The 14,256-nt window shown below is 40.8% G+C and overlaps 1 protein-coding gene across 4 annotated transcripts in view; it reads right to left on the reverse strand.

Annotated features, from left to right (window-relative positions):
• Positions 1 to 14,256, reverse strand: part of cdh31 (cadherin 31) — a 93,500-nt gene that overhangs the window by 44,509 nt on the left and 34,735 nt on the right. The window contains exons 4-16 of one of the 4 annotated variants that reach the window (XM_048186365.1): positions 10,161 to 10,301; positions 9,395 to 9,550; positions 8,903 to 9,047; positions 8,622 to 8,794; positions 8,407 to 8,535; positions 6,884 to 7,069; positions 6,555 to 6,799; positions 5,958 to 6,100; positions 5,661 to 5,885; positions 5,326 to 5,544; positions 4,932 to 5,062; positions 1,740 to 1,883; positions 910 to 1,646 (exon numbers count right to left, since the gene is read on the reverse strand). The exons of 1 other annotated variant lie outside the window; for it this stretch is intronic. In XM_048186365.1, coding sequence (XP_048042322.1) covers positions 1,440 to 1,646; positions 1,740 to 1,883; positions 4,932 to 5,062; positions 5,326 to 5,544; positions 5,661 to 5,885; positions 5,958 to 6,100; positions 6,555 to 6,799; positions 6,884 to 7,069; positions 8,407 to 8,535; positions 8,622 to 8,794; positions 8,903 to 9,047; positions 9,395 to 9,550; positions 10,161 to 10,301 — 2,244 coding nt within the window. In that variant the 3' untranslated portion in view covers positions 910 to 1,439. Of the gene's footprint in view, positions 1 to 909; positions 1,647 to 1,739; positions 1,884 to 4,931; positions 5,063 to 5,325; positions 5,545 to 5,660; positions 5,886 to 5,957; positions 6,101 to 6,554; positions 6,800 to 6,883; positions 7,070 to 8,406; positions 8,536 to 8,621; positions 8,795 to 8,902; positions 9,048 to 9,394; positions 9,551 to 10,160; positions 10,302 to 14,256 lie in introns of those variants that run through there. 2 more of the 4 variants (XM_048186361.1, XM_048186362.1) reach the window with 2 other exon arrangements.

Below are 14,256 nucleotides of genomic sequence, written 5' to 3' on the forward strand. Positions count from 1 at the left end.
TCACAACAGTGAACTGTGGTCAGATGAGATGTTGTCAGACTATGTCAGTAAAACTCCAACCAGCCGTTAGGCTATAGCCTACTGTGCTCGAAGCGTGAACTCAAGAATTGCTCACGCAAATGCGCCGGTGCGCGCTGCATATTACTTTATTATAGCTTAACTAAAGCGCAAAAGAAACAACGGGCATGCACCGTCGTTATTCTGCTGTAAATGAAGTCATGAAATTATCAAACATGCGATTAAAGCTGCCTCAAAACTGTGCATGCATGTATGTATTTGTTGACATGGTTTTAAAGCTATTGTTATCCAATTTGTTTGCCTTAAAACGTCTTAAAATGCATATATGTACACCAAGGAAATCAAAATTTTCTCGGGGGAGCATGCCCCCGAACCCCCCTAGCATAATACATATTGTGACCTCGGCAAATAGAAAACCCTGCGTACGGCCCTGCTTCTTTTCTATCTAACGAAATCAAAGGTAATCACTTGAATTCACTTAGCTCCTGAGAGCGACCCATTCTTTCACAAATGTTTATAGAAGCAGTCTTCATGCCTAGGTGCTTGATTTTATACACCTGTGGCCATGGAAGAGATTGGAACACCTGAATTGAATGATTTGGAGCGGTGTCCCAATACTTTTGACAATATAGTTCAGCATATAATTCTGCATATTTCAGTCATTACTATAGTAAGTACATGGATCATGTATAACAACAATACCATAAAATAAAGTGTTACCAGTTTCACCCAGAAATGAGTCACAAAAATAATAAAGTTGGTCGCAAGAATTTCATGCAGACTTTAAAAATGTTCATTTGACCAGGGTTGTGTGTAAAGTGTGTTACAGAGTGAACACTTGGAAACAAAAACTGTAAAAGTAATCTGTTTAATAAAATAAGCAAATACATTGTAAAAATGTAATGCCAAAACAAGCTTTTTTGTTGTTGTTGAAAAATCAGTGCTTTTGAAAAAAAAAAAGAAAGAAAAAAAAAAACTTACAGTATAATTCATGCTTTAGATAAATCTTTAGTGCCAAAGTAGTTGTAAAAAAATGCATTGAAAAAATGTGGGATTTGAAAATTATTACATAAAATATACTGAGCAAACAACTTAAAGTTGGGACAAAATCTTAAGCTGCATTTCAGTTGTTTATCCACAGAGCAATCACAACAGATTGTCTTTTCAATTGGGAACTTCATTTAGAGGAAAAAAGCCAAGTTCCTGCCTAGACTGCTCCCACGAAAAGTAAACACTTCAAGTCAAAGAATCTTTCCTTTATGTTTACAAGTGAGCAGTGCTATTTTTCCAGTTCCAATTTTAAACATAATATTCAATCACCAGACCATAAAGTGAAGTATAAAATTATCATATTTTGCACTTTTAAACCATCAATGTGCCTCTTCCACACAGAGAGCGAAATGAACAAAAAACAAAAAGTCTTAATCCTCTTCTCCTCCAAACATGTCTGCCAGCTTCTTGAAGCGTGGGCCCCAGTCATTGAGGAAGTCGTAGTCCTGGTCATGTCCTGAGCTAGAGGAGTTGATGGAACTAAGCGAACCGGCATCTGAGCCACCTCCTTCATAGTCAAACACCAGGAGGGAGTCGTAGGGGGGCGCTGTGGGGTCGTTATCCGCAGCATTCAGATTCTACCGTACAAAGAATTGTGTTACTGTCATACTTAAACCTTGCTTTAAAATGAATTCTCTTAATTGATGTTTAACAAAGTAACAATCACTTACATCATCAATGAATGTGCCAATCTCCTCAGGGTTGGCTGGTCGAGGTCTATACTGAGGTGCTGGCATGAAAGTGGGCACCACATCGTTTCTGAACACTTCAGGTCTGTTGTCCAAGCCTCGATGCAGCACACTCAGATCATAGTCCTGTGTAGAAAGGGTGTTTGATATTTAAAAAGAACTGCAAACAGGAAACCATCTACTACATAACAGCAGCATGTAATCACATATTCACACACCTTGCATTTACAGCACATCAACATCAGTGTAATTTCAACAGCAGGTATGCAGCAAGCATTCACACTCCTGTCCTGTCAAGTCCTGTTGACTTACCATGGTTACCACGTTATTTCCTTTGATAATATCCATTCATTAGACAAGAGTCACTGCGAGTGAAGCATTGCAAACTACTACACACTACAGCTGCACGGTTAATCATTAAGAGATGTTATGGCAAGGTGACTAGTTCAGAGTATCTCTGAAATGGCTGGATCATAAAAGAGCTAAAATCCCAAATTGATATCAGTGTTGCTTTTCCACAATGGAGACAACTGTGGGAATCAAAGGGTCTGAAAGATGATGCCATGGTTGCAGTATTTCTCTTGGACAGGCAGGTACATGGTATGATTCGATTTTGATGTGGTTTGATAGTAACACACAATGTAGCTTATGCAGTTTGTGTACTTTTACGAATTAGCTCAATGACAGCAGCACCCAGCATCTAATCGGAAACTATTGTTATGTTTTCAAAGTTTCGAGCAAACTACAACATCCACACATTTGGTGCATGGATTCGTAAGGCCACCACCACCAGATTTGTTTCTTTAGACCATTTGAGTCTTGCTGCAAACAATGAGTGAAACATCTTGTTTCCTCCTTCAATTAAAATACCCTCAGCGTCCCTGAGTGACTTGTGCATGCCGTCCTTAGCACAAAAGCTAATTTTGTATCGTCCCTTCACTTGATATTCTGACACTGTTTACATTGTATTTTTGCTGAAATACTATCACCTTTCTGGTTATAAAGACAGTGGTAGACCCAAACCGAACAACATGATCCTGGCTGAGGACCGCCTGTGGGGACTAAGGCAGAGTGGTTGTCCTTTGGAGAGGTTTGTGGAGGAGTTTCTTGAGCTCTCCCATCAGGTGAGCTGGCCTGACGCCTCTCTTGTTGTGTGTTTCCGCTTGGGTCTGAATGAGGATACTATTCGCTATAGCGAATCTTGTTATTTCTCTCTAGTCGAGTCTATTAATCTTATTCTCTATTTAAATGGTTCTAATTTTGAAGTTGAAGAAGTTAAAGAAAGAAAGTATTTTCCTCATCCAGTCCCATCGAAGACACACATGTCGTCAGCAGCTCACCCAAAGCCTGTTCCCTCCACATATCCCTCCAATGGATCCATCCATTTCTACCCCAAGTTCTCAGTCCAGTGATAAAGATGGCCGACATCCCAGAGCCTCATCGCAAGATGGCTGCCACCACACCTGAGCCCTCCTAATGATCCCCATCCATTTAAATTGGTTCTTTCACTCTCTCTTCTCTCCACCTACAGTTAGTGTGTTGAGCACACTGGCGCCATTGTACTGTGGCTGTCGTCGCATCATCCAAGTGAATGCTGCACACTGGTGGTGGATGAGGAGAGACCCCTGATAAGATTGTAAAGCGCTTTGGGTGTACAGTTGTACATAGGAAAGCGCTATATATATGCCTCATTCATTTATTCCAGCCCCTGACTCCACTCCAGTATCTTCTCCAGCCCCTGAATCTGCTCCAGTGTCTGCTTCAGCCCCTGACCAGAGCCCAGAAATGGCTCCAGTCCCAGAATCTGTTCCTATCCCTTAAGTCTTCAGAGAGTGCAGCGCTGGTCATTATGGCCACAGCACTTCTGTGTGTATGGGTGGCACACACGTCGACTACAGTCCCTGAGTCAGCTCCAGACTCCGCTCCAGTCCCCGAGTCAGCTCCAGACTCCACTCCAGTCCCTGAGTCAGCTCCAGACACCGCTCCAGTCCCCGAGTCAGCTCCAGACTCCGCTCCAGTCCCAGAGTCAGCTCTAGACTCCGCTCCAGTCCCAGAGTCAGCTCCAGACTCTGCTCCAGTCCCTGAGTCAGCTCCAGACTCCGCTCCAGTCCCTGAGTCAGCTCCAGACCCGTGGTCATAGTGGCCAAGTTGGGGTCTGGGCCAAGGCATTGCCATGCCGCCCTGAATATCCTGATCCACCATGGCGCCCAGTACTGCCTGATCTGCTATGGCCCCCTGAACTGCCGGTACCACCCTGGAGGCATCCTACCAGTCCGCACCTGTCCACGACCTCCAGGCCACAGTACAACGGCGCCAGTGCGCTCACCACACACCAGCTGTAGGTGGAGAGGAGAGAGAGTGAAAGAGCCAATTCAATGGATGGGGATTCTTAGGAGGCCATGATTGGTAAGGGCCTATGGAGGGAATTTGCCCAGGACACCGGGGTTACACCCCTACTCTTTTATGAGAAGTGCCATGGGATTTTTAATGACCACAGAGAGTCAGGACCTCGGTTTAACGTCTCATCCGAAGGACGGTGCTTGTTACAGTACAGTGTCCCCGTCACTATACTGGGGCGTTAGGACCCACACAGACCGCAGGGTGAGCACCCCCTGCTGGCCTCACTAACACCTCTTCCAGCAGCTACCTGGTTTTCCCATGAGGTCTCCCATCCAGGTACTAACCAGTCTCAGCCCTGCTTAGCTTCAGTGGGCAACCAGTCTTGGGCTACAGGGTGATATGGCTGCTGGCTGGTTTTGGATGTGCCTTAACATCATTTTAAGTTATTAAACCTTTTATGTTAACCTTTTCTCGTACCATTTATATATCTTGGTACAAGTCATACAAGACTTTATTTGATAGAATTGAATTTAAGTCCAAGACATTGTAAGGACCCTGAACCTAGTGTACTGCGAGCACCACAGCGATTCAGGTAGTGAAGCATTGGACCTTGAATAAAGTCCCATAAGAGCTTTCCGAGGGCAAGTAGGTCACCCCATTATTTTAGAGCTTCACAAATGCTTATACAGCAAAAAGACATGTTGCTTGTGCAAAAGCCAAGTAACGGCAAGTTTGTCTGTCAACATTCAGTATTAAAATTAACCAAACAAATACAAATGAATTCAGCCATGAAAAACTCATAAACCCCTTAATTTTTCTCAAATTAAAACCAACCTTATCATCTTCTCCACCGCCTTCCTCATTATAATAGTAGATGTTGTCCCTTATATCATTTTCAGCAAGGAGAGGTTCTTTTTTGGTGCTACTTTTCCTCCTCATGAACAAGAGCAGAAGAAGGGCGAGCACTGTAGTATAAGGAACAACTTATTTACCCTAAAGAATTCAGCAGTATCAATAATGAACTAAGAAAGACCGAAAAGGGACTCTAAAAACGGTCAACGGAAAATTGGATTGCTATTAATCTTATGGCAGGAGTTCAATTCAAAGAGTGAAACAGCTTAATAGTATGAGTCACCTGCAGTATAAAGTATATCTTTCTGTAGGCATTCAAAATCTGGAATACTAACTACATACACACATATATAAATGCATGGGAGAAATTACATACATAGCAGAAGCAAGATTGCTCCTAGGATTCCAAGAACTCCAGATAGTGGTATTCCTGCTATCTGTTTGTCAGTACATTTGACATCATCTCCTTCACAGTCACACACAGATACTTGAATGGTGCTATCCTGAGACAGCCTCTCTCGATCAAAAACTCTCAGGACAACATTGTAGTCACCCTGCTCCAATGCAAACTTCGGTTTCAGAAAGACACCGGTTGCTAAAATGGGCACATTATAGTAGTTAGACATGTATACAAAGCCAGCCAGATATTTTAATGTGTAACATATAAAAGAATGTGAATAATTACTCCTTTAAACATTAGTAATTGCTTACACGTTTCGTTCATCACGGTGGACCAATTTTTACTGGTTTCTCCTTGAGTCTCAACAGTAAAGGGACCAGCAAAAGGAGGGTCATCTTTGTCCGTTATAGAGAGAAGCACTGGGGTTGAACCACGATTGCACATTTCTATAGTCCTTTCATTAATGACAGGAGCGTTGTCATTTACATCCGACAATTCAATTATCAGGGTTCCAGTACCAGTTGCTGGAGTCTTATCTGAACACAAGCAGACATTAGAAAAAGGCTATGCTAGCATGATTTCTTATTCTAAAAAAAGAAACAAATTACCATCATCCATGGCCAAAATGATAACTTTGTATTTGCCATCTTTGACATAGGAAGACTCTCTATCCATAGGTTTCCTGACTTTAATCAATCCAATGACTTGATTTACACTCAGCCAGCCGGCAGGATCATTGCCAATTTTATACCTGTAAGGAACCACATACAAGTTAAAACTAGAAATGTTCAACAAGAACAACGTAATTAAGTATTGCCTGGAAATTGAAAATAATTCAAAAGATATACCCTGTATATCTTTTGAATTATTTTCAATTTCCAGGCAAAACTTAATTACGTTGTTCTTGCTGAATGCTGTAATTTAAATTGTGGGTAGAAGAGGTTTGATATTGGAAGGGATAAAAGGCCTTGAAAGGTATCTGTTAAACAGTTGCTAAGATAGTTCTCAGTGGTTTCTAGTGCTAGTGAGGCTGTTTGACCAAAAAAAAAAAAAACTCTCAACTCCTTCCATGCAAATCTATGCAATTTTTGTTAGCTACAAGATCTGAATCTCTAAAGAAAACAGTCAGAATTTTCAAATGAAATAATGAAATTTTGGTGATTAGATTGTCTGGGAGGGGAAAAAAATATTGCAACATTTCTTACGTTATCTTCTGTGATTTTCCAGTGTCTGGATCAGTGGCTGTATAAGTAACCAATTCACTATCAACCGGTGAATCTTCAGGTTTGTAAATAATCTTCTCATTTGGATTAAACTCTGGAGGCTCATTCACATCTTCTACATTCACCGTGACTGTGGCAGTGGAAGTGGCCAAAGAACCGACAAACGGCTCATCGTTCTCAACAATCACAGATAGAATGTATTGCTTGTTCTTCTCAAAGTCCAGAGGCTGAATGGAAAAGAAAGTGTCTTTTACTAAAGTTAAATCATCACAACCAATCGCCTGTGCAAACACATGAGCAACACACAGTACCTTTACAGTGGTGATGACGCCCTCTAGCTGGCTGGGTCCAGTACTGACACTGAAAAACCCACCCTTGTCTCCACTAATAATGCGATATTTGGTTGACCAGGCAGGAGATCCCTCTTCATCTCCATCAGTAACTGTAAGTTTGGCCACTTCAGCTCCTACTTTATTCTCTGGGACAGATACAGTGTGCTAAAACAAAGAGAGGTATGATGCATACAGTATAAGTATTAAAGTTAAAGCACTTATATTATCAGGGGTTCACATGAGTGGTAGCGGAAGCACTTTTGAGTACCAACTTCTTTGAGGACCGGTTCGCAGATACGTTTACTTACTGGAGTAGAATTTTTCTCCATCTCTGGTAAGATAGCAATCATGATGATAAGTGTGTTCTTTTATTATTAGGTGTGCAACGGATCGCAGTTAATCCATATGGATTAGGTCCAGCGGTTCAGTACGCATGTGATTCGCAGATTAACTGCTAAATTTAATCATCATAGAGTGAAAGTTTATCATTTGGATGTGTTTTGTCTCGCCAATTAACAAAATTGATATTAAAAGCGAAAGAGGTGAAAATCGGGACTCGCAAGCTGTTATTTGTGCGCACAGCCTCACAATCCCGAAACGCACACACAGAGAGAGAGAGAGTCAGTCAGTCAGCACTCGAATGCCGATTTAATAGACTCTTTTCACAGACTGTGATTCCGCTTTCTAAAGGTCATCAATATCGTAAATCCTGCAAAGTTTTTTAGATTTTCAAAAAAAAAAAAAAAAAATGTACATACATTTATAACACTATACATTGTATTATATTACCTTTGTATCAAATCACCAAACAAAAAAAAAAAAAAAAATAAAATAAAATAAAATTAACGCTGCTGTGAGGATGTTTCTAATACAGCGGCTATTGCAGTGACAGTAAAAACTACATCTTTCTCTTTTCTGACTGCCGTTACCAATCGCTCTGTATTTTTTCCTCTTTTTGAAAGTTGTGAAAACACAATTGTGGAGTTTTCTTTTGCTATTTATGCAAATGGAAACAAAAAATATATTTAATGAAGTCTTTCATTCTCTGCTATAAAAGTTAACCCAACTATGACGACTTCACTTCTGAGAAACCCAGAAATGTGAAAAGGGTCTATTCCTCTTTCGCGTTTACTTGCGCTTGAACAGATACAGACACACAAAATTATGTCAAAATACCTGTCTCGGCAAGTATTCTCTCAGTTATGTCATAAGCGAACAGTTGAGAAAGAAACCGGATGTGTGTCAGTTATTAGGTCCGTGCTTTCCTTCTTAAAGTGACAGCAGCCTAATATTCTTGCTGTTGTCTGCCATTAAAAAGAAAAGAAGACAGTGAGGAGAGCAGTCAGGAGGAAAGTGATGAGGACAGCTTTTAGGATAAGTGTGTCGCATAAAGTGTGAGTACCAAGCAACATCTCCAGTTTCTTCCTAGAGAACCAGACCAAAAAAAAAGTTATGTGCACCCCTGTATATTATAACATTCTGAATCTATCAATATACATTACTGAGATTTGGTCAAACTGAGGTGCGTTATCATTGCTGTCAGTCACAGTAATAACAGCTGTGCCAGTGGTTGAATAACCTCTTCCTTCCATATCAGTAACGACAACTGTCAAAGTGTATTTGGACCATTTCTGAAAGGGAAAATGTTTTCAGGTGAGTTTTTTTTTACATCAAATCATTCTTCATCACTGTGAGATTCATTCATCAGATTACTCACCTCTTTGTCCAAACCTGAAGAATTCACACGAATTCCTCCAGTATCAGAGTTGATTTCAAACATGTTTGGATTTGGCAATGCAGGATCATGCTTGACAAGTGAGTATCTGATTACACCATTGTTAGTATTTGGATCATCTGCATCAGTGGCTGTGACTGTCATAAACTCATGACCTTCAGTGAGAGAAGAATAAAGACTGATTAGGTGGTACGAGCTGAAGAGGCATTTGGGGGGAAAACTGCTAAAAACAATTTCACTGAGAAACTGCACCATACACCTACCTATTTCAGCAGCTTCAGGAACATTTCCATTGAATGGATTTTGAGTAAAAACAGGCCTATTATCATTTTCGTCCAGCACATTTACAAAAATTTCCATTGGTTTTTCTGTTATATTCACATTAACTCCAGTAGCATGAGACATAAGCTAAAGAGAGGAGAAGAAATACAGGCATGTTAAGAGACAAATATCTGATGTTGTTTGAAAACACAATTAAATACATTAGAGTTGTATCTTTAGTCCATGTCTGTTAGGTGACACATTAATATACACGTTTAGTTAAAGAAAACTGACTTAATTTTTAGTAGATATATAAATAAAAAAAAAAATTATGGTCTCTGCAAACACAAGAAAACTGTGTAAATGCATTTAATCTGACCTTTTTATCTGATTAACTGATGACAGCTTTCAAAAAAGAAACAGAACTAAATACTGATTTAAAATAAGAACTAAATATTGATTTTAAAATTGAAAGAAACTAAAAATCAACTTACTCTGTATGAAGCTTTTGTTTCTCTGTCGAGTGGCTTAGTCACATTCAGAATTCCTGATAATCTTTCTATAATGAAAGTCCCCTTAGGGTCCAGATCTGCTCCTTCACCTGTGATCCTGTATGCCATCTGAGCTTCTTTAGAGTAGTCCGAGTTTATCTAAAAAAAAAGAAAGCAATAAGTGAACAAAGTCAATTAAAGCTGCAAGCAGCGATGAAAGGGCCCTCGCACACGGGCTCAGCGCCACCTGTTGGCCTTAGGAAAACAGTGAACAGTGAGCGACATGCATGTAAGCGAGTAAATACAAGGGAAATATGGGAAAGTCATTTCAAAGTGCCACACTTCCTGCTGCCAACAGGTGGCACTTTGACTGTAACTGAATATTGCCATGTTGATGTCTTCAGGCCTGGATTATTTGCGAACATGTGAAGTTTGGAGCAGATCAAACATTGTATGCCTGAGTTACAACAACATCCTCTTTTGTGGCGTTAAGTGCATGCATTATCACTCAGCCAAGTGTTGCATGTTTTAACATTTCTAGTATGTTTGGCACTTCGTGGCATATTGAAATGTGTTTCTGGGAGTGAGTTACAGTGCAAAGCATGCCATTTCCTGTTGCCAGCAGGTGGCGCTATGACTAACTGAATATTGGCATATAGATTTCTTCAAGTCAGAAATCTTATCACACGTGAACTTTGGGGCAGATCGGACACAGTATGCCTGAGTTACAACAGCTTTCTCTTTCATTCCCTTAATGACTTTCACTCACCTGGACCAGAAACTGTGGGAAAGGACCTCTGCTGTTCTCAAGTACATTGATTGGAGGAATAACCCAACCTCTCTTTGCTCTCTTTAGACCCGTCGAAGACTTCGGAAATGTCAGAACCAGATTTTCAGAAGGAGATTCCATCTGAAAATGTTAGTAAAATACAATGAGCGACATTGATCTGGGACATTCTTAGTAGAGATGGGCGATAAAATGATATCAATAAAACTAGGGATGCACTGATCCGATACTCAGTATCGGTATTGGCTCAGATACTAATATTTTTGCCAGATCGGGTATTGGTCAAACAGGAACGATTCAACATCCGACACTGTGCGTGTACTATTCTGTGTTATTGTTAAGTCAAGTCAAGTCAAGTCACCTTTATTTATATAGCGCTTTTTACAATGCAGATTGTGTCAAAGCAGCTTTACATTGATAACTGGTACATAATTTGGCTGCACAGCAGCTCTTAAATAATAGTGTCAATGCAGGCAGATCAGAAGCACTGTTGAATAAATGTCAAGAATACTATTGAATATCAAATGTCAAGTAAGCCCCATAAAATTTTACAATTTTAAAATTAAAAAGCACCATAAAGTTTTTTTGCACTATATTTCAAGTGTTCTGAAGCCAATCCATAGTTTAATGTGAGATACAGATGAATATTTATATTGTAATATTTATTATGTAATTCAGCACCTTTTTATTACTTGAAGATTGGATTTGTACTCCGTATCAGCCAATACTGAATCACAGCTATCGGAATCGGAGGCACAAAAAGGAGGATCGGAGCATCCCTAGATAAAACGATAAGAGTTTAATAAATGTATGATTGTAACAATGTTCGTGATGTAGGAGGGAAGACAACAGGGTCGGCTTTTGACTACTGGCTGCTTTTTATTTAAGTCACAAAATAAAGGGTGTGCAGACAGGCACAAAACGGTCACAAATCAACAATAAATCACTCCAACCAAAATAAACACAACAGTCCTGGAGTGTGGCAGCCAGCAGTCCTTCTCTCTCTCCCTCGCTCCTGTTTCTCCTGGCATTTTATACTCTCTCCATGCCAATTACTGCAACAAGAGACAGGTGTTTGTTATTTGCGCTTAACCCACTCACTCACCGCGCGTCTCTTGACGCTCTCCCCCGCTGCAGGGTTCGCTAAACCACGCCCCCCTTGCCACAATGATATAATGTTTATGTGCCACAAGCGGAACGAGACAGCACTACTCGTTTGAACCATGCCACATGGACCATTTATCCGCTTGGCTCAATGTTCAAATGGCAGAGCAAGCTTACTAGAGCAGATAGGTTTACTCTGACTAGTTACGGTCACGCAACCACTAAACAGCGCTGTGAGATCCAGTGAGAAGTGCTTGAATCCTAGTCTGGGTAAACCCAGCCTGATCTGCCGGTGATTTGATTTTGCTCGGCAACTCAGTCTTGGAAACCTGTGCATTCATTTCTGCTGCGCTGTTACACTTTTGTGGGAACCAATCACAGACTTATGGCTTATCCACCTTGCTCGCTATTGGCGGGTATAACACGATGACGATAGAGAAGCGACGGCAAGCAGCTTTCAAACTCTATCTGATCTACCCGTCTCTCGCACGACCGTCACTCCAAAATAACAATGCACAATCACAGTGACACCGATTGTGTTAAGCATTTACCTTATCTGAGAGAAATGTAGCAGAGCGTTGATCCGACAGTCTCTTCATAGGAAGATTACAAACAGCGATTAATGACACACAGATTCTCTGCTGTTATTTTGGTGGTTTGCTTCACGATGTGAGTACAGGACTCTTTTACTTCAATGCCCCTTGATGGTAGACAATATTTTTATTATTTGCTCTATATGTTTCGTCTCCCTGCTTCTTGAATCTCGCGCCGCCTGAGCTGACTGGAATTCTTTTTGGTTGTCATGACAATGACATCGTTTAGGGCGGCTATATTCCGCGTTCATTTACACTGAACCAGAACAGTATCAGAGTCGCCTTTTAACCTCTCGACGATGCTGAATGACTTCTTTAGTTAGCAAACAAATTGCTCGAGTGGGTGTAAATACGATCACTTTCATGTTTTTTTGCACAACCTGCAAAAATCGCTCGATGCCATTGCTGCTTCTGCAAACCGTGGATCAATGCTACAAACCAATACAAACTAACCCTGCGTCTCAATCAGCTCCCTAGTTCCCTAGGTCGTGAATCAGTATATCATGCAAGTGAATGTGGCTGATTCCCTGATCAGTGCCCTGACTATTGAACTAGGGAACTGATTGAGACATACGGTAAACCTGTCTGGAGTTTTCGCATCGCTCTGCAAAGTACGTCACCCGGATCATTGATCTGATTGGTTGAAGGACTATCCAATTGCTTGACTAATGCTCGTTGATCACACCTCTTGTGCAGTAGGAAATACATAGCAAACTCCCCAGACCAATGTTCAATTTTAAATTGAGCTTGGTCTGGTGATAGCCAGACTACTTGAATCCAGCAAAGAACAAAAATGTCTCTGCGATTTAAACTAAGCCATATAAAACAGCGCTGAAAACAGGAGAAACACTCTGCACAATGATACAGTCAAAAGGCTTTTCTATCTACAAATCACCATCATTTACCCTGTATTTACTGTAGTAACATTAACTGCACCATGGTATTGTTGCATAAATGTGGGATATTCATATCAAATGTATTATATTAATGTAGACATGTATCAAATGTATTAAAAGGAGTAATGGAATACTATTACAGTCTTTTGTGTGATTAAGCTATAACATTTGTGCGTTTATACTAAATGTATTGCTCCTGATTTTCATACAAATACCATAGAAACCATATGGTTACATTTTACTATGGTAGTGAGGTGATATATGCCTTGTTTTAACTGTGGTTACCATGATCTACTATGGAAGACCAATGGCTAATAAAAAAAAAAAAAGTCAGAATATATTTAAATTTTACTAGGGCTGCCCCCTAATATTCAACTAATTGTTGAAAGAGGCTTAGTCAACCAAAATAGTATTAGTTTATTAGGTTAGATGCAAAAAAACATGGCTGCTCGCTCAAACATTGTCTTAGATAAATGTGCCCTATTATTAGGTACATACCCAAGTGTTCATGTGGAGTGTGGAAGCTGAAGTATAGTGAGCTTACAGCATGACTTGGAGGCGCCGGAACAATCACTTGCATTTTTTCCTGATAACAGCTGAAATATACTCAATTTTTTTATGGTCATACAGACATAACACTTAAATTGAAACTGTAAAAGGGTCTACTTCTATTTATTTAAACTCACAACAACAAGAAAATGCTGTGCCTCTGTAAAATAAAGAAAACAAACAGGATGCGCTTTCTGCCATCTCAGTCTCCATGAACTGGAGCGCATCACAAAAATGAACCAAAACTCGGTGTATACTTGTCTCAAAGACATTAAAATAATATCTACAGAAAACTTATGATCATAAAGACTATGTAATGCTCATTATGGTTTAGTATTCTCCTCAGTGTATATTTAAGTAATTAAAGGAGGGGGAGTGTAATGCTATTTCATGCATTCTGTCGATTTCTGTCCTCCTGCCTTTCCCCAAGTCCCCAACTCTGGAAGCAAGATGGTCGTCATTCCAGAGCCTTGTCGGAAGATGGCCGCCACCCCAGAGTCTCGTCACAAGTCTTGTGATGGTTCCCATCTCTTACCAGAGTCCTGAGGTGACTGTCTCCTTCATCCCGAGTCCAGAAGGCGACTCTCTTCTTCGTCTCAAGGCAAGAGGCGACTCTCTCTCCTTCGTCCCAAGGCGACTCTCTCTCTCTCGTCCCAAGGTAAGAGGCGACTCTCTCTCCTTCATCCCAAGGCAAGAAGCGACTCTCTCTCCTTTGTCCCAAGGCAACTCTCTCTCCTTCATTCCAAGGCAAGAGGTGACTCTCTCGCCTTCGTCCCAAGGCAAGAGGCGACTCTCTCTCCTTCGTCCCAAGGCGACTCTCTCTCCTTCATCCCAAGGCAAGAGGCGACTCTCTCTCCTTTGTCCCAAGGCGACTCTCTCTCCTTCATCCCAAGGCAACTCTCTCTCCTTCGTCCCAAGGTGAGAGGCGACTCTCTC

The sequence above is a fragment of the Megalobrama amblycephala genome, linkage group LG3 (genome assembly GCF_018812025.1).
Source record: "Megalobrama amblycephala isolate DHTTF-2021 linkage group LG3, ASM1881202v1, whole genome shotgun sequence".
NCBI lineage: Eukaryota > Metazoa > Chordata > Actinopteri > Cypriniformes > Xenocyprididae > Megalobrama > Megalobrama amblycephala.